Source organism: Metopolophium dirhodum, chromosome 2, assembly GCF_019925205.1.
Source record: "Metopolophium dirhodum isolate CAU chromosome 2, ASM1992520v1, whole genome shotgun sequence".
Taxonomy (NCBI): Eukaryota; Metazoa; Arthropoda; class Insecta; order Hemiptera; family Aphididae; genus Metopolophium; species Metopolophium dirhodum.
The window spans coordinates 29,714,982-29,735,516 of NC_083561.1; the positions used below are offsets into that span (position 1 = coordinate 29,714,982).

The 20,535-nt window shown below is 27.9% G+C and overlaps 1 protein-coding gene and 1 long non-coding RNA gene across 3 annotated transcripts; one reads left to right on the top strand and one right to left on the bottom strand.

Annotated features, from left to right (window-relative positions):
• Window positions 1–4,869: 4,869 nt before the first annotated feature.
• LOC132939434 (protein zer-1 homolog) lies at window positions 4,870–15,565 on the bottom strand. The gene is made up of 10 exons (XM_061006593.1): window positions 14,796–15,565; window positions 14,580–14,719; window positions 14,366–14,517; window positions 14,081–14,283; window positions 13,841–14,018; window positions 7,910–8,071; window positions 7,686–7,847; window positions 7,477–7,626; window positions 7,169–7,421; window positions 4,870–6,962 (listed from the first exon to the last, which is right to left on the bottom strand). Exons 1-10 carry the CDS (start codon window positions 15,563–15,565, stop codon window positions 6,781–6,783), a joined length of 2,352 nt encoding a protein of 783 aa, XP_060862576.1. The 3' UTR covers window positions 4,870–6,780.
• A 2,058-nt stretch (window positions 15,566–17,623) lies between these two features.
• LOC132939438 (uncharacterized) lies at window positions 17,624–19,941 on the top strand. 2 transcript variants are annotated; one of them, XR_009663976.1, is made up of 4 exons: window positions 17,624–18,763; window positions 18,933–18,987; window positions 19,059–19,576; window positions 19,681–19,941. It is a non-coding gene; the product is annotated as an uncharacterized LOC132939438 (long non-coding RNA). The 2 variants fall into 2 exon arrangements; XR_009663975.1 differs by having other exon boundaries at window positions 17,633–18,987.
• Window positions 19,942–20,535: the final 594 nt, after the last annotated feature.

Below are 20,535 nucleotides of genomic sequence, written 5' to 3' on the forward strand. Positions count from 1 at the left end.
TGTGTGTGTGTCTCAGTGTATGTATGTATCATATACGTGCACGTGTATACAGGGTGTATGTGGAAGGTATGACATGTTATTTAAATGCTATTCCAACGTTTAACTGTCAAAAATCCTCCGGATACACCCTATATACACGAATGTGTGAGTATGATGTGTGTGTCTGTATGTGTGCGCGCGCTTGAGCGTGTGTGCGTGCGCTCAATGTACGACGACGGACGACGTCTTATTATTTGATATAATAATATATTATTGTCGTGTTCAAATTGTTCCTCTCTTTGTCTCTCTCTCTATCTCTCTGGTGCCGTCTTCGTCTGTTCCTACTCATACCTATATATACTCTTGTTCTCGATTAGCGATTTATTACGATTTATCATTTTATTATAATGATGATGACATCATTGACATCGCACAGTGTAGTCGACGCCGACGTGTATACCAGCTAATATACACAATATTATTATATCAGTGATGGTGGCGAATCGTACATTATATTATATGATTTCTTATATTATGCAAAACCGTGTTCGCGATCCACCCGAAGCCGGCCATGTTTTGGAAACACACAAACGCATACATAGGTAGGTACATGACACATAAAGATGCATATATTATAATGTCCTATGTCCATCGTCCATGTAGTAATAAACTAATACCTAGGTACCTATATGACTACATAATATACGCATCCTATATGAATATATAATAATATAAATTATGCACCCGCTAAATACAAACGCCGCCGTCTTGGCATTTTATAATTATTATACGGTAATATTAATATATTGTAGGTACGATGGGTTATTTGCACTTATACTCACCGTGTGTATATTGTATGTAATATAATTGTTGCAAATTGAAAAATATAAATTATAATTGTCATATTCCGTTTCGGTTCAAAACCAATAAGAATTAATATATTTTTATTTACCTACTGATGGCTTATATATACATATATAGACTATAGTTACATATAAGTTAGGACTTAGGTACGAGGTACCTGCTATATAATGACGTAATGGTCTATCGTTGTCTCGTTAGTCAATATTTTGGTCTTTGACAACATTAATTTGTAAATAACATAATATAATGATTACTCCTTATAGGTACAAATTATAATGTCTTTATCTAAAAAAAAAACTATCTATAGTGTGGATTTGTGATACATGGGTTATATAATATATTATACGTTTTGTATAGAAAATCATGTGCTTCAAAAATAATTTGTAGCTTATAATTCCAGCATTCTATATTTCAGAAAAACCATAAAATATAAGAGGTATCTAAGTACCCTAGTATTTGTGGACGGATTAAATATTCGTAGTAGCTGATATTTTGAACAAAATACATTTTAAAAGACAATCGGTTTATCAAATGCGCGATTTGCCATTTGCCTATACAAGGAACATGCCTGCTTCGACTATTATAGCTTCGTATAAGAAACTGTTTTAAAAATTCAAATTCAAATCCAATTCAGTATAAAGTTATGTAGACATAAGAAAGTACAATTTCCTAAAAAAAACACTTGCCAAGTCAGAGATCGGCATGTAAACTTTCTTGATTTTTAATTTTTAGAAATTTATTAACTGATATCACACCCAAGCGGTATAGCAATTTGAATCCAGAAAAATGTCGGTGTGAACAGCCCCACAAAAATCATTTTTATTTAGTGAGATAGATCTCCGAAACCGGAGAACGGATTTTGTTGTTTGGGGGTCTTGTTAGATTCACATTAGCTAGGAGAAGTGCACTGACGATTTTCAGAACTTTATCTTTAATAGTTAATTCACTACGGAACCTTCAAAAAAATTAAAACAAATTTTATTTGGCGTTTTTTTTTATGTTTTTAAGCTTTACAGCTTTGTAGTAAATTAACCATTGAAGATAAGGTTCTGAAAATCTTTACTGCACTTCTCCTAGCCAATGTGAATCTAACAAGACTCCAAACAACAAAATCCGATATCCAGTTCCGGAAATCTACCTCACTATTTGAAAATCTAGCAAAAAATAACTCTTTTTTAAATGTTTAATTCCACATTTTGTATTTACTTGATGATTCCTTTTTCATGAGTTATCAACCAACTTTCTAGCTATCATAGTTTACGCGAGTACCTATAATAGTGTTAAAGTGAAATTGATATTAATTAAATTGAATAGGTATGCCTACTTTTTTATTTTCTAATGAATAACTAAACTTGGTTAGGAACCTTACGAGTACGCCTTACGTATGTAAAGTACACCTTATGTAGGTAAGTATTAAAGTACCTACCTATACCGAATTGGCTTAACTTATCCAACGATCAATATTTATATAATTATATACATTATCATACTTATTAGTTATTGACTTATACTTGTAAATAATTTATTGGGAAATTTATTTAGGTGTCTATAACTATTGAATATTAGTTACCTAATTTTTAGCGTTAAAATAGTAGAATTCGTTTGAAAACATTTTCAAGCCAGTTGTCAGTGTAATACTCAAAAAAATAGTTATAGTGAATATTTAAAGTATCTAAGATCATTTGTGTGTAATTACAAATAAATAAAGAAAATCCATTTTGTATTTTTTAATAATTATAATAATAATAGTTTATTTAACGTCCCGAAGACATATAATAGGTACTAGATAGGTACAATGTAAATACATTAGCTAATAAAATAATAGACCAATACTTAAATGCTAGTACAAAATACAACAATAAACAATGAAATCGATATAATGATTAAACCCTTAAAATGTTATATTTTTTCGATAAATTTTCCATTTTCATAACGCTTATACGGAAAGGCCAAAGCATCGAAGTTATGAATCGTTTTTTATTAGACATAATATTGTAGTCACGAGTGAAAAATTATGTACCTAGGCATATCATTTATCAACTAAAATGCTAGTAATCAATATTATTTATTAGAAAAACACAGTCTTTAGTAACAGTAAAGTCCTCAACAATCGTTTTAACCTTTAAACTTCTAGGCTCTAGCATTGGATTTATAATAGAAATAGAATTATATTATAAAATCAATGCTTCTACCTAGCATCTACTGGATATTTCCTCTCTGTATACTACCTATTTTTCATAATGACCTTCAAGCTGGCGGGTCACTGCAGAGGCGAAAATAGGCAAAATTCTTAGGAAATGTGAGTTGATCATCAGTCTCTTTATATTTTTTAAGGTAAAATATAACCTATGCATAAATACACGGAGTATAGATCGTGTATTGTTATTTGTTCGAGTGAGCTTGTTTATATTTTGAGTACTATTAAATAAAGTGCGTAGGTAGGTGTATCACAAAAAAAACGTGTATTACCGAAAATGCCTGTTCCTTCTATTAGGACCTAATACTTTTTATATTATTCAAAAATATGTTAAATGGTATTTTATTTTCACATTCAATTATAAAAGATAAAAAATTATAATTGTGTAGGTATATTATTATTTATGGACTTTAGTCGAAACCGGAAATAAAGATATATTGTTTTCAACTTTTATAGATTGGCTTTAACTATTGCACAAACTTACTGAACTATGATCTGGAATGTGCCAAATGATTTAAATTGTGTACCTACCTACTTCCTAGTATTTATGGAAATGGCATATTTAGTTTTTTCATACTCAAATTATGTCTGTGACGTAGGTAGGTACATGTTATTCACATTCACAGACAACTGATCATTATTCGAAAGGCTTTGGATTAATATTATATTATTTTAATTATTTACATTTTATATTTTACGCTATAGGTAACATATTATAATTAAATATATTAGTGATAAACTGAAACTGATAAGCAACAATAAAATAAAATCTATTTAAGCTAGGTATGTTTTAACTTTTAACTGAACAAATGAAGACTAATAAGTAATAATTGTATACAATGTAGAATAACTAGAAATTTGAAATTACAATATAATATTATGTTTGACATAATATTAAAAATAAATGGAATAATTAAAATTATTTTTACAAGGTACAATATTCATAAACACTGCTAATACCATAAATAAGTAGGTACCTAAAGTACAAAAATATCCGTTGGGTTTTGATACTTTTACTTTTGTATATTATGTTAATAATATTAGTAATATTAACTATTAGGTATCTATCTATAAATCTATAAAATATAACAATATTTAAGGATACAATTATTACCTATAACAATAAATTATAAATATAATATTGTAAATAACAATTTAAAGATGAATAGTAGTTTATTTGTACAAATACCAATTTTTTAAAAATGTTTCAGCAATAAGTGTAATTTATAAAAATATGTATAATTGACCAAATACATTTTTAAAAATATATCATATTAGTATTTAAGGTTGTGACAACCAACAATCACAGTTTTAGTTCTAGTTTAAAAGAAATAATTTAATATGCATGGATATATTTTGTATCCATTCCTAAGTTTAATTTTATAGTAAAAATATAAAACAGGGCAATCTTACTGATTCAAATGAAAGAAAAGAAACTATTCTGAGCAGAAAAGTGGTTAAATCAATACTTCTTAATATTTTTTCCTCGTATATAGACAATTTAAATAATAAATATAACATTTACATAAACATAATGTGTGTATAAATTGTATTAATATATTTTTAATTGTGAAGTAAAAATAATGTGTTTTGGATATTATCTAATAAGTAATAATAACTAGGAGTTTTTTATTTTATTCTAACTTTTAATTTTAATTATAGTAGCAATAATTCTGTTTGGAACCTCATATTTGCTAATATTTTAATAAATTTCAACCTTCGAACAATTGATTTCAATTGATTCAAATAATTTACTTTATACCCATATTATAAGCCTTGTACCAACATCCAAATATAATTATTAAGACCTCTTACATAGTTCTACAATCTCCATTTATAACAATTATTTAATTTTGAAATGTATACATGATGAATTATATAACATATTTAAACGCAATAACTGTCATACACAAAGAATTTTTAAGTGGCAGTCAATGGATAGTGAGGCCATTAAGGAGTATTACAATAAAAGCATTGAGTTTGTACCTACCCAATAATAGACATTAAACAATAAGAGTAAAAACAAAATAAACTTAATAAAAGCACAACTTCTAGTTACATATTACACTTGACAACTTAGTAGGTAGTCTACCAACAGTAGTTAAAAAAATAAATCAACAAGAAATTTAAGACAAAATACAATAAAGATAAAACACAAAAAGTAATTATTAACCAGAATTGGAATGTAACATTTTCATTAAAACTTTTATTAGTAATAGATTTATATGTATTTATAATAACATTATTTCGTTAAATTCCAGAGCTGATATAGAGCGATCAGTAGCGATTACTAAGTAATTATTATGTTGAGTAGTGGTATAGGGTATGATTGTGAGAATCTGTATGATATAAAAGCTCAGGCTAAACACATTTTAAAATTTCCATACATAATAATAATTTGTATAATTAATGAATACTTCCTATCCTTTATACCTATTTTACATGTGAATAAATAACTAATAATAATAAATACATAACAAAACTGAAATGTGAAAACTGGAATAATAATTTTAAGCAAGCCTAAATCCTACCATTTAAAAACAATGTTTAAAAGGTGATTAATGATTAAAGTATGTACTATAAATGCAAAATGAATCTGGCTGAACATACCTATTAGTTAATTTGTATATTCCAAAACGAATTCAGAGATATTTTTCTTTGTCTTCAAACAAGAAACTTTTAATTCATCATTTTACATGTACATAACAATATCTAAAACAACAATAGATGACAGATAAAATGCTACATTTTTGTGTTTTTATATTTTATCAAGTTCAATTAAGTTTTTACTATTAATACAACAATAAAGAAAGTGTAATATGTATTATGTAAATATAATGTGTCATACCGTGTTTGTTCCAAGTTGATAAATTTTATTCTATTCAACATTTTTAGAGTTAAATTATTAATTTCCGCAGTCATAAGTTAATTTTTAAGGTTTAGGCCGGAAATGTGTAGAGTAATTACATATTATAATATATTATGCATATATATGTAGAGGACAGGAATATACAAAGACAAACACGGTAATGTACCCAAAGTATTCATAATGTTGTTCACTAGAGACCAATTGGAACAAATATTCACTTTGGTTTTATTGACTAAATGAAAATAAATTCGTTTTGGAAAATATTACAATGTTATAGCGTGTTAACTTTTTATTTTAAAATGCAATTAATTTATGATATATTACTGGTGATCACAATCATTTAAATTATATAAAAACAAAATAATTAAATACACAGAAGTAATAATAATAATAAAAAAAAAACAATTTTCAAAGATTGGTTAGACCATATTATGTATAAAGGACAGTGTCTTAAAAAATAGTTATAATATATCCATATAGGTAGTATATATTATATAAATATAATACATAGATATATATTATATACATGTATAAACATTTAACATTCAACATAGTATCTATCTTAAATATCATCCACACATATTAATATCATCATTACCATTTCTAAATAATAATAATGTAAGTACTAAAAAAAATTAAATTTTACCAATTTAGTTAGATTTTGGTTCTATTTTTTTTTTTTTTTTATTATTATTATTGAAATGTCAACTAAAGTAACTGTATACTCTAAACACTTTATTATGAGAAATAATACAATACAGTTATAATTACATATCTCAAAAATAATTAAGGTTTAAGTGTATAAATTAAACATTCAATTTTGGTAGAACTTATAGGTATGGGCAGTCAGCAGAAAAGAAAAATAATATTCTCACTGATTTCTTGCTTCATCTATGGTGTTTTTCATATACATCAGACATTGGTCAATGACTGTTTGAGCTAGACTATGTATAACCCCAGGCTGATTATTTTGAAGTTGACTGTGTTCTTCGAGTAGTTCACTCATGATTCTCAAACCACCCTCAGCTATAACAATCGAACAGTACTTCTCGGCTAAAAAAAATAAAAATAATAATTAGAATATTTAACTTGTTATGAATCATAATATTCAGTTGTAATATATAATTTAAGGAAAATTAATAAAAAAAATTAAATAGCATACAATTTTTATTTAATTAACAAATATTAACAATAATAGAATGTAACTAAGGTTATTTTAAAAATACTTTAACAATTTAATTTAACTATAATATACTTACGGTACACTTTAGTGAGGTTTGCCAAAGCCCATGCTGCCCAATGAGCACACTGAGGTGTGTGCCTAACTTGTGCAAGCTGTAAAATTGGCTCGAAGGAACGATAATTAATATTTCGATCAGCGTCCAAGTTCCAATTTTGTATGGCTTTAGTCATACGATCTAATACTTTGTATCTTGATGGGGTTTTTATAATCCACGATCTTTGACCATCTGATGCCAAGTGGGCAATTACCCCTGCAGCATTGTAACTAACCTGTATGAAAAAAGTTTTATCATTCTGTTATGTAAGTAAATATTTGTATGGCTACCTCAATTCCGTCCTGCGTGGAAAATAAAAGGTCAGAAAACACTTTGATAAAATGTCCTTGCATAAGTCTACATCGTAGCTCACTCACTTCAGCAACATTGCCCAATAAACCCATCATATTCCGCATCAGTTCATTTTTATCAGGAAAAGTCTATAAGCAGATAACATTTAATAGTTACAGTACGTTATTCTTTTTACTATGATACCTACTGTCAAGCATCCAAGGAAGTATTTCATTCCATTTCCATCTAGAAACCTTTTACAATTTTTTGGTGCTTCATCTGTTACGTTCCACATTGTTGACCAAGCAACTTCAAGAACATCATCGCAAACTCTTCGATGAAGCCTATCTTTGATTATTGCCATCATTTTCTGTGTAAAAATATTTTTAAATTATGAACATAATATTATATTAAACATTTATTTTTAATTACCTTAATTGCGCCAGCATCTCCAAGTTCATTTTTTTGTTTATTGTTCACTTGACATGCAACTGAGTTTAGTAAATAAATACCAATTCTTTGCACAAATCCTTCATGGTCACTAGTAGATACAATATGTAGTAACATTTGTACTAAACGTTTAAACTCGAACATCTAAAAATGAATTTATAATTTTATAACTTATTAAGAATTGACCGATGATAAAATATTATTTTTAAATTTGTATTTATTTATAGAGATATCTCCTAAAAGCAATTACAGCTGAAGAACACAATATTGATTGTTAAATTGTTCATATATCATTTTATATTTTATTTTTTATGTGAACAATAGTTTCTTTATTTCTTTATTCAATTTTATTCTTGGTTTTTATAAATATTTAATCATTAAAATTAAAATTATAACATATTCTAATCATTACTAATTTAAAACTATTGCATGGAAAAGCAGTTATTGGCAGGGACAAACAGAGTATTGTATGACTGATGACTGTATGTTTACATTTAACACGGCCATTAAAAGTGGGGAACGTCCAGAGTTGAGAACTTAAGTTCTAAATATAATGAATTTCAATAAGGAATGACAGGCCCATTGAGCATTTATCACATAATATTTGGTAATAAATTATTAGTTTTTTAACTTAAAACGACAAACATAATTCAATTTATTCTTTGTGTAATGTCAATTTCATCTGGCTTCTGTTAAGAAGTACTTATAATTATAATAAAGCTAAAATCTTAGATAATTATAATAGACTAGCATAAGAGCTTTTCACTCAAGATTTAAAAATTAAACAACAGGTTGTGAGACCACATAGAAGTGATTGATATTCACTGAAGTTGACTATTGATAATAAAATGATGACATTTTTGGTTATCACTATTAATAATAATAACAATAAATCATTAATACATCACTATTTACTAATAAGAGTTTTTGGACTTCAGATAAATGAAATTAACTAATCTGTTTAAATGAATTATTAGTTAGAAGTTATAACCGGGGCTTAAAACCACTAACCGGTAATCGCTTTTATTTTAGTAAGGTGGAAGTGCTTATTGGTTACCGGCAATCAAGATAATAATCTAAGAATTAACATCAAAGCGGTTACCTTTTATTTTCAAACCCGGTTTTATCCCAAAACCTATTCCCGACAAAAATAACTAACGGTTTTTGGTATCTGTATCTATATTATTTGAAATATATATATTTAAGTTTTAATTAATTAATTTTAAAAAAAACTGTTTTACGTTAAATTATTGCTAAAACAATTTTTAGTAAACTGTTTGCTCTCGGTACCTCCGCGAAAATGAGTTTTATATTTAGATATTTAAGATGATATTATATTTTGTAGAGCATATTTATGGAATTTTAAGTTCTATAAAATTCCAGCCATGGTAATAAATATAGGGACTCAAGTAGATGAAATTAGGCTATCATATAAACAGAAAAGAGAAAGAGAAGAAAAAATAATAAAATAAAAAACAAGAATACAAGAGATTAAAACGTTGAGTTATTGATTATAATATGTTAGACAAATTAAACTTAATTCTAAATAATAAACTTAGTACATAATGAAATAAGTAAGATACTTAATAATAATAACTGGATAAAGTATTTGACAAATTAAGTAAAGTAGTGTTAAATATAGGTATCTATATTATGAATTGAATTTTCAGCGGTCATAAGAACATTTGCCGGGATGTATAACATGTATTTTTTATTGATTGATGGAATATAAAATAAGGATTTATTTCTCGAACATGGTTGGTTTATTCTAAAATTCAAATTCTCAAGAAGTTCAAGACAGTTGATAATATTATGTAATAATTTATAAAGAAATTTACAGTTTAACAAATTTATTCTTTTATCCAAAGGCATTATTCTAAAAATACTACAGGGGATAGCATATCCTGAGTGAGGAACTCTTTCTAAATGGCATTTATACGATAAATATCTTATAAAATTATTTCGGACAGAGGATATGCTTTGATTTTGTGTGATGTAATCAGAGTGCCAAATTAATGAAGCATAGTCAAAATGAGACCATACTAGTGAGAAGTATAAAGTTCTAAGTGTTGACTCGTCTTTAAAATCTATACATTTGCGCTTTAAAAATCCTAATTTTATAAGTGCTTTATTCTTAATATAATCAATATGATGATTCAATGAGTTTTCAATCAAATAACACTCAAGTCTTTAATTATATTTCTACCTGACAAATTTAGATCATTTAACTTATAATCGAAGATGAACACATTTTTTTTTTAAAGAAAAAGAGATAACGGCACATTTGTCTTTATTAAGTGACGTATCATTATCATTACATAAATGATGTAAATTGATTAAATTCTTTTGAAGCTTAGTCGCACCATCAAAACATTCAATTATTTTTATAAATTTTAGTATTATCTGCAAATAAAAGGCATTGTGAATTTTCGATATTTTTTTGAATATCATTAATGAAAATAGAAGAAAGTAGTGGTGACAAGTGGGACACCAGATGATACGTTTATTTGATTAGAAATATGATTTTCATATTTTACTATTTGGACTTGGTTGGTTAAGAAAGATTCAAGCTATGAAACTAACAGGTCGTTAAAACCAAATGATTTGAGTTTGTTTAATAAAAGAGAAAGATTGACTCTATCAAACGCTTTTTCAGTCTGTATAAATTACATCGACTTGGGCTGGTACATTAATTGATTCAAAGATAAATTGTTTGAAAATTCCTAAGTTAGTTAATGATGAAAGCCATGTTGTTCATTTGAAATTAAGCATTCGCATAAGGGAAATAACTGGTTGTTAACCAGTTTAGAAAATATCTTTGGAAATATTGAAATTTTAGAAATTGGCCAGTAGTTTAAAAGTTATAACTAATGATAGTAGAATATACAGCTGTTTTATACAGCTATATTCATTCAAGACCATATTTTATAGTTTTAGGTAGGGATTGCTAACGTTATATTTGACAAAAACGATTGAAATTTGTAAACGTAATTATAACGGAAAGCGATAATCAAAAATAATCAAATACTGCAAAACAAAACATAACGAACAAAATATATTATTAAACAAAACATAACTAAAAACGTAATTTATAGAATATCATTAAACAAAAAACAACGCAAAACGTAATTTATAAAATATCATTGAACAAAAAATAATGCATAACGAAATATTTTAAATTCTATTTATTTAAAAGGTCTATTGGTTTCGTAAAAATATTTATTTCATGCAAACAATCTAAGAAATGATTATATTATATTCCGTATCCGGGAATAACTACCTGCATTAGTTATTATTTTTTAATTTAATAGGTATTAACACTATTTTAAATAACCATAAACGCAAAACGTGTATAATGTTTTAATTTTAAATAACGATAAACACAACAATTGTGTAACGTTTTAATTCTATATAACTATAAATGCAAATCTTGGACGTTTTAATTCTGAATAACGATAAACGCAAAAATTGTGTAACATTTTAATTGTAAATAACATAAAACGGAATTTTTTTTCCAAATGCAAGTCCCGGTTTTAGGTAATGTATTTGTATACAGTATTTTAAATAAAGATAGTGCACAACTATTAATTTTTGATTATATATAAATAAGAAAAAATAAAAAAATAAATACATAACATTATTATTACTTTTTTTGTATTTTGACAAAATATTAAGAAAAACGAAAACTGAATAATTTAAAATTGATAAAATAAATTAGTTTTTAAATGAACAATTAGTCTAGTTGTACCATGTCTGAGGTGAAATATGTGAGGTATATTAAAAAGTCTATAGAATGTTAAGAAGTTGTAAAAATGTTGCACCAGAGCCAAATGGTTGTTTTGAATAACATTAAGTCTCAACTATTGCAAATTCATACACAACACAATGAAATTCCATCATTACAAACACCCACATAATATTAACGACATGTTAAAAATTAAACAACAATTTATAACTTTGTATAGTATTAAATCCAAATAAATGAGTATGTATGTTGATTTGATGTTAACATCCTTCCCCTATGCATGTCACTAATTCTCTAGGTATACTTACAAAACTGAATCAACACATATACTTGTTGTGTTTCTAAGTTGTAGATTAGAAATAATTATAAAAAAAAAAATCAAATTTCTTGTGTCTGAGACATAGTTCCAAATTGTAACATATTATGTACTATGTCTCAACTCAAACCTGTTAGTTATATTTAGTAAGTATAAACATTTGTAAGGGGTCACTTCTTATTCAAAATATAAATTAATTATATTTACTTAAAAACTAGTGTTAAACATTTATGATTATCACTTATCAAAAATTGTCTCTCATAATACATATAACAATATTAATAATAATACATAAATCTTTTTAAAAATAAATTCATGAAAAGGTAACTAAAAAGATGGACATTTCGAAATATAGTTTAGATTTGAGAAAATAAATAATGTACTACACGAATGTGTATATAATGAAAGGGTTATCAATTTGAATACATGCCAATATGAGTCATCATATATTTCTTTTAGTTTCTAAATCAAAATCAAAATTCAAGGTTAGGTTATCTTTAAGTAATAATATATTATAGGTACCATATTTATTATAAATATTGCTAATGTTAATACTTCCTAAACCTAAGAAACTAATGTTTGTATGCAATTAAAATTATAGATATAAAATATTATACTTCAATTATTAATTGTTAAACTTACATTATATATTATAATTTATATGAGAAATTATATTTAAATTAAATTTAAGTTTGTTTCCTTGAATTAAATTCAGACTTTAATTTTGCTCGTACATATTTTAATAATCAAAGTTTATGAATAAAATAAATTTTTAAAATCATTATCTAGGGTGAAAAAAAAAGATACAGCTTATTTAACATTTCATAAAAATTGTTACTTAAATATATTATAAGAAACATTGAAGAGCTAACAGTAACAACAAATTGTTGGGTAAAAATACATTGCTTAAATAAATTATCTAAAATAATTCAAAAAACTTCCTGGTCCTAATTATAATATAGAGTATGCACATTTCATTTTTCTCAAACTTGTTGCTATGTTTATTAATCTCTTCATAATTTAATGTACTACATTAAGGTTGATATTTATTTAATTTTATTTAAGTTAAAAAATATTTAAAAATTAATAAATGGTACATATTTTGATTTTAGATTCTGAGAAAGTGATGAATCTATTGTTTTTACTATGACAGTATGATATTACATAATATATACATATATATATATATATATATATATGTCTGTAACCAGTTCATCATGATTTGGAATATTAGATTGATTTTAGTAAAAATTTAATTCAATGAAGCAATTCAAATCATCTATTATTAACTGTTAGTAGGTACTTTAAGAGATTAAAAGTAGAACTCTCAATATTTTTTAAAAAGGGAAAAATGAATAATAATTATGGAAAAAAGAGGAATATTTAAGCTACCTATGTACTAGTTTCTAGCAAAATTGATTTTTTTTGAGCTATTTAAGGGGATATTAAGCTTAATCTTGTCTTTTATTTTGGGATTCTTGTTGATGACATCTTTCAAAAATCTTAAAAAGTACAAGGTTGAGACTATGCATTTATACAGTAATTAATTAACACAAAAATACTGCTTCAATTTTTGTTTTAAGTTTTTAAGTTATGTAGTTCAATACAATGTATTACTAATTTAGTACTAAAAGAAAAATATACCACTAATAGTGGTGTAAATAACTTATAAAATATTCTTAGAAATAGAGGTTGGTCCACTTATTTTTTGTATGTAATGATTTTTCATTGAATTTATATTGGACACTTTCATATGTGACTTCATCAATGAAGAGGTATACTCAAAACCTACTATATAACAGTGAATCCCTCAGTTTTCAATATTTATAGTTTTAATAGAGTTTGAATTTACCACATCTTGAGGTATTCTCAACTGACACAAAGTCAAACATCCATTCCGCATCATTGTTTCATCGTAGTTGTGATAGTCCATTCCAGTTAATAGTGTTGTGATAATACGTCGTTTTACTGTTATATCATTTAATAGTAATGGCCGATCTTTATTTTTCACAATATAGAAAAGTGTTGCACTAAAAAATTATTACATAATTAAAATCTACTCTTTTCAAAGTGTAAATTAGTGAATACTAACCTCCCAGAAATTTGAATGAGTTTCTCTTTTACATATCTAGTAAGAGCTTCCAATACTATGTCAAGAGCTTGATCAATTTGTGTACACTGGTCATACCTCAACAAGTGGTAAAGATCGTTTAAAACGTTTTGAAGTAATTTTGGTTTGTCCATACACGAAGCAGCAGCATTAAAGATCTGTTCTTCGTTAGCATCACCACTGATCTATGATAAGAGACATTAATAATTAATATTAACACGTTATTTGATAACAATTAAATGAATTTATTTATTTAAAATGTATTACAATTTTTGCAGGAATATCGTGCCGCCTGCAAGCATTGTGCTGAGTGTGATATAAGCCTAAAAACTCTAAAGGATTGTCTACTCGATACTCTAAACCAGGAATGTCAGACTTCCTGCCACTCAGTGATTCGCACATAGACTGTTCTGCAGTGCCTATAATAATAATACACACATGATAGATGCATAGCATCAAAAACAGTAAATACTCAACTTACCTTTTCCAGCCAAATTTGTACCGGATATATCCAAAGACATAAGATTTGGTAGACATGTCACAATTAGTGCTAAAATTTTATTTTCATCTTGGAAAATGCCTTGTTCTGGGAAAGTCTCAGTTTGCGATATATCTAAAACACTAGAAACACAATTTGATATTTGTAAATATAATGAAAATTACTTTTTTATTATATCACAATATAGAAGATACTCACACCAGTGATTTCAGGGAACAAATATTGATTATTGCGTCATTGTTTTGCAGATGGGGCACATCGAAAAGTATTAATGTATGTAAGCTGGTGAGTTTACACAAGTAACGCAGACTGCCAACACCTAAGCAATAAGAGAGGTCCAAGAACCTCAGCTGTATGAGCTTATCGAGCATAACACCCAGAAATATGTTTTCACTAGTGAATGGTGATTCTACAATTGCTCGCAACACAAAATGTCTAAGATTGGGTGCCTTCTTGTAGATTCTTGAGGGGAGATCATCTAGAGATAGTGAAGAGTTTGACAGCTTGTTGTAAGGAGTTATTTGTACATTTGGACCAATGGTCAACGAACGAAGGTTGACGGCATGTTTGAATATATTTGTATACGTTTTGTGCGTGAGATTCTGACAGTTAGTAAGTGTGAGTTCATATAGGTCGTGGCACAACAGGTACTCAAGACCGTCATCAGTAATACTCGAGTTACTTATGTGTACCGATCTCAGGTTCGTCTTGGTAACGTCTACGAATAAATGTGCAAAACAGTCGAAAATCTCACCACCGTTGCTCTGATAAATCTCAATGAATGGTTCACATATCTCGCTTGGCAAAGCCAATCCATCGTGCAGAGTATAACCGTCAGGTGTCTCCGTACACAGAGTGTCCAAGTTCCGGGCTACATACTTCAGACACAGGCAGAACAGTGATTCTGGGACCCGTTCCTCTTTGTGTCTGAACTTGATCGGAATCCGTTGGCGCTCGGTTTGGTACATAGTATTGAAAACGATAAAATTGTTCGCAACCTAAGTAAGTCGATCGGCACCGTTGAAGAAAAATAACGAGAAGTCGTTGGACATGGTTAAAATACAACAAAGTTGAGAACAGAAAAAATAAGTTCGTCACTACCGTCGGATAATTAATGGAATGTATCGAGTTAATCAAACCTTTTGAGTAGAGATTTGAAACAGTGGACAGTGCAGCGGACTCCGAATTCCGAATGTTGTCTCACTGGTGGTTTTGCAAAACTATTGACGATTATTGTTTATTACGAACAGTCAAAATTCGCGTCTGCATTATTGATGTGACTATTTTGGTCGGGTAGAAAGGAAAATATCACTATTGCAAAACAACACTAACGAGTAATGAGAATTATTGGTATACCTTACCTAGTTTTTTTTTCTTTATTAATAAAACGCAAACGTTCGCGAACAATAACAATTTATCAGCTGTCCACGTTATCACGGTGGCCATCAGTGATGCCGGCGAAGCGACGTGAAATGTTTCGCTCGAAACACCGTAGCCCGAGAGAGACGCAGAACGCGTATGCAGTGCGATAGAGAGAGAGAGAGTAGTTGTCCTTTGTCGCATTTATCTTTCGCGTGTAAAGTGATAAGTTTGAATTCTTCAATTAAAAGCCGTTGGAAATCTTACATAGTTAGCAGTTACATAGTCTGAAGGTGTCCGAAAGTGTATACACGTCACGTCACGGTCCTTGGCCCACATCGACACATCGTGTTTACAGTGCATTCCCAAAGGTCGACCGTTTAATAATAACTCGTCGAAAAACCCTTTCACCTTCGCGTATGGGAACGGTAATAACGCGTAATTGTTTAGATGAGTCTCGATGTGCTTAGATTTCAGTTTACTTACCCTCGACACTTTACTGACTTTAACCACTGTTACCACTGTAGAGATTATATAATATTGAAAATATTGTGTTCCGAAACTATCGAATAAATACATAAATCGTGCTATTTACACAGGCGTGATATGACTTATGTGTAGATTTTCAAGGTTAACGATAAAAATAGAACATGATGATTGAGCTAATAAATGAAAATATATGATCAAATATCACGAACTATAAAAAAAATTTAAAAATCTTACTTCGTGTTAAATACCTACTGTTGCTTTCGTTGTTTTCCTTCGTTTGATTTGATAACAGTCAACTAATGATAAAATATGCACTAGCAGCGGGGCCGGATAATGGGGGGGGGGGGGGGGGTGGGTGAGGGAGAAATCGGGGATTTATCGCAGGGCGTATTTTTAAGGTTTTAAATTTTAAAATTGATAATGGACTTTAAAACAAAAGTCAAAACTACAAAGTAATATTTTACAGGAAATGTGTAATATTGGGTATGCAAATAAAATAAAATAATTTTATTTTTAATCGAGATAAGTAGTAACTAATAAGTAATAACGTTGATTTACAAATTAAAAAGGACTAAATATGAAATAAGTACGCTGTGCCGTGAAAATACCCGTCCACAAATATCAACTGTACACGCCTATAGTCTATCATAGATTAATGTAGGTATTCTCCGATTAATGATATAATAAAGTATGGTAAATTACATCGTTTTCTTGCATATAATATAATATATTATATTAATATATTTTATAAATTTTTTCTATATATTAAGTAGATAGTTATTTAAGACTTAATCCTAAAAATGGTACTATTAATAATTGTAATTTATTGTTATGTAATTTAAAATTAACAATTGTATATTTTTTCAAATAGGTACCTACTGGCTACTACATAAAATGTTACTACTGATTTAATTGTTTTCACTTTTCAGATTATTTATTAAATTACATAATTTTCGTAGCTTTTTAAATACAAGTATACAAATATTAATTTTCTTGATAAACTTGATAGTACAAAAGTACAACATAATTAAATAATTAAAACAAAATTACTATCCTATTGATATATAGCCCAAGTCAGATTGAATATCATGTTTTACATATTAAATTAAAATAATTTAAAAGGAAATTTATATTCTATTTGTTTAATTTTTTTATTATAAACTTTTTTTCATCTAATTTATTTATATAGTTAAAATCGTTAAAGATGTCAAATAAACCGGGTTCTTATTATTTTGGAAATTTATAAAATGTAGATTGTAGAATGTAGGTGTTTTAGTATATACATTTAATCCATGATAAAGTAAATTTCTTTATCATGTTATAATCATTATATTACAATTTTCAGTACATAATTACATTTTTGTTTCATTGTATTTTTTCAGGACCTAGCTTCATATTAAGTTTTGATTGTAACAAATTTAATATTAAAAATGTATAATATTATTATGTTGTAAATTAATATTGTTCTTTTACATAATGCTTTTTATATTAAAAGTAAGCAATGGATACCTAATTTAGATTTGTTAATAATTAATAACTCATACATGTTATTATTATCAATATTATTTATTCTTAACCTGGAACTTAGAAATATTGACCACAGATTTTAGTTTTAAATAACCCATTAAGAAGTGCTTCTAAAACTATTACTTGATTAGTTTAAAATTGAAAATGTTTCATTTTTAAGTTTTCAAATCGTTTAAATTATTTGTGGAAAGGTTTTGTTAATGGTTGATTCTCACGATACTGTGTGAGTGTGCTTGATTTTTCGTATTAAAAATACTAATTTTGGTCATCTCCCTGAAATGGGCGTATTATTTTCATTTTACCCGTGTGTTAAAAAGCTTAGATCCGGAGGTCCATTTCAATGGCCCCCCCACTTTCAAAATTTGAACTTCTGACCACGCTAAACGTTTGTGCATCGTTTGTGCAGAAATGTGCACCAAGTCCAATCGTTTGTGCACAAAAACTGAAAGCTCTATCCCTAAAACAAAATGGGGGGGGGCATTGAAACGGTAGCCCCCCCCACATTGAATATTTGGATTTTTGAATGTGCCAAACGTTTGTGCAGAAATGTGCACCAGGTCCCGACGTTTGTGCACAAAAACTCCCAGCGCTATCCAAAAAACAAAGTATTTTTAATTTATCAAGAAAGCATTATCTTGTTCTAATGTTTTTGATTTCAAAATTGTATGAATAAATACAGTTTTTTCTTTATGCATTTCTTTACTTTATATTTTATATTATATTTTGCTGATGAAAATGTGTTTATGGACAGGTACCTCAACTCGACGTTGCTGTATGTCCGGTCCAATAATGTAAGTTATAAGTCATTGTGTATATTTTAATACAATAAAAGCATAGTAAAAAAATTATTAATAGACTATATTAATATAGTACCTACTTAATTAATTTAATATACCTAACCGTACCTATATACATATAAAAATATTATAATAATATATTATTTATGTTTGAATTCATTAGAACAATGGCGTATCAGACGTCGCTCCCAAACCGGTCGACATCCATCTGCATAACTGTGAGTTGAAAACGTCTATATTTAAAAATTGTTATAGTATAATATTTATCTAATAAATTAATTTTCTTTAGCATTCCACAAGAATGAGTGGTATAGTTTGAAAACTTACCAAAGTTATCTGGTGGATGTCGATACGTTGGTGAGCAGCCGTCGCACATAGGTCTGATGTACCTATGGAAAGTTATTATTGGATCGGTCATAATATTACGTTGAGAAGTTATCTGTCCATAAACTTATTTTCAGATTTGTAGGCCAATTCCGTAGCCATTTTTTAATCATTCTTTGTTTTTATTAAGTTTGAGGTGTAACAGCATTTTAGGGGCTATTGTAATTCCCACTTCCAGGACTTTATCATACATACAGCCGACAGCACGATGACCTACATTTTTGTGTATTCTGGTCTACACTATGCTGGCAGCGAAGTAACGATCACGTCACCGTTTATCAGATTGCCCAGTTTGAAAGAGTCTCCAACAATTTCATCGGATATGTACGCCATAAACCGTGGCATAGCGCTGGGCCAGCATCATTTTGTCCGGATCAATATCTAAAAAAATGGCGTCCCAATTATTAGAAGCTAATAATATAGGTACTTAATATTTATTGTAATATAATATATTAATATAATATTAAACTCATTATACCCAGTTATTACGATTAAGTAGAAATAATATTTTTCAAATAATATTACAGTGTCTTTGTCGAACAGTCAGCTGTACGAAGTTTCCGCTGTGCCACAAAACGGGTCGACGCCGGTCGCTGAACATGGGAAGTCCTCAAGTCCACCCAGCATCGTATTGATGAATCAACAATACATCTTACATCTTACATCTATCATTGCAATCTTATAATTATTCACCTGAATGCATGTAATCCTGAATGTACAGTTAATTTATTACTACCCATCTACAAAGTCAACCCTGTATTAATAAAAGTATTTATTGTTAAAATAAAATTGAGTTCTATATTATTTGTAGGTATTTAAAAATTATTTGGGTATAAAGGAAACATATTTTAATCATACAAAATTAGATAAACTAAAAGACAAAAATAATAAATAAATACGTCGTGTTAAAAATAGTTTTTAATTAATATAGGTAGGACAGGTACCTATTATGTAGGTAGGTACTTATCCAAAACTCGTTTATCAGGAATTAAATAAAAAGGGAGGTCAATTAAAAAAAGGTGGGTAAGTGGATGTCGCTCTGCTGTACAGTAGGTTACAAGTGGGTCACTGTAATGGATGGTGTTAAATTTGAATTCAATGATATAATATCATTGTATAAGAAAAACGATTCTGAGCGAAAACGGTCCGTCAGCCTATGATATTACCAAGTATATTTGATGATATTATAGTGAATAAAGTAATTTATATATAAACTATTTACGTGGAACCTTGTTTTAAATTTTTAATCCTTAGCTACAAAAGTTGAACATTTTATAAATTTTTAACTACAAAATAATTATTAAATTATAAATTTGATAAATGTTGTCAAAATTTGATCTTTAAATGCTTATAAATAAAAATTGAGCCTATGTATTTTTAAT

What these genes read in the sequence shown, in the direction of transcription:
- LOC132939434 (XM_061006593.1), bottom strand. Translation starts at nt 15,565, where the DNA reads ATGTACCAAACCGAGCGCCAACGGATTCCGATCAAGTTCAGACACAAA. An exon ending in TGAGAATACCTCAAGATGTG is followed by an intron (nt 8,072 to 13,840) that starts GTAAATTCAAAC and finishes ATTCATTTTTAG; the next exon opens with ATGTTCGAGTTTAAACGTTT. An exon ending in AAACCTCACTAAAGTGTACC is followed by an intron (nt 6,963 to 7,168) that starts GTAAGTATATTA and finishes TATTTTTTTTAG; the next exon opens with CCGAGAAGTACTGTTCGATT.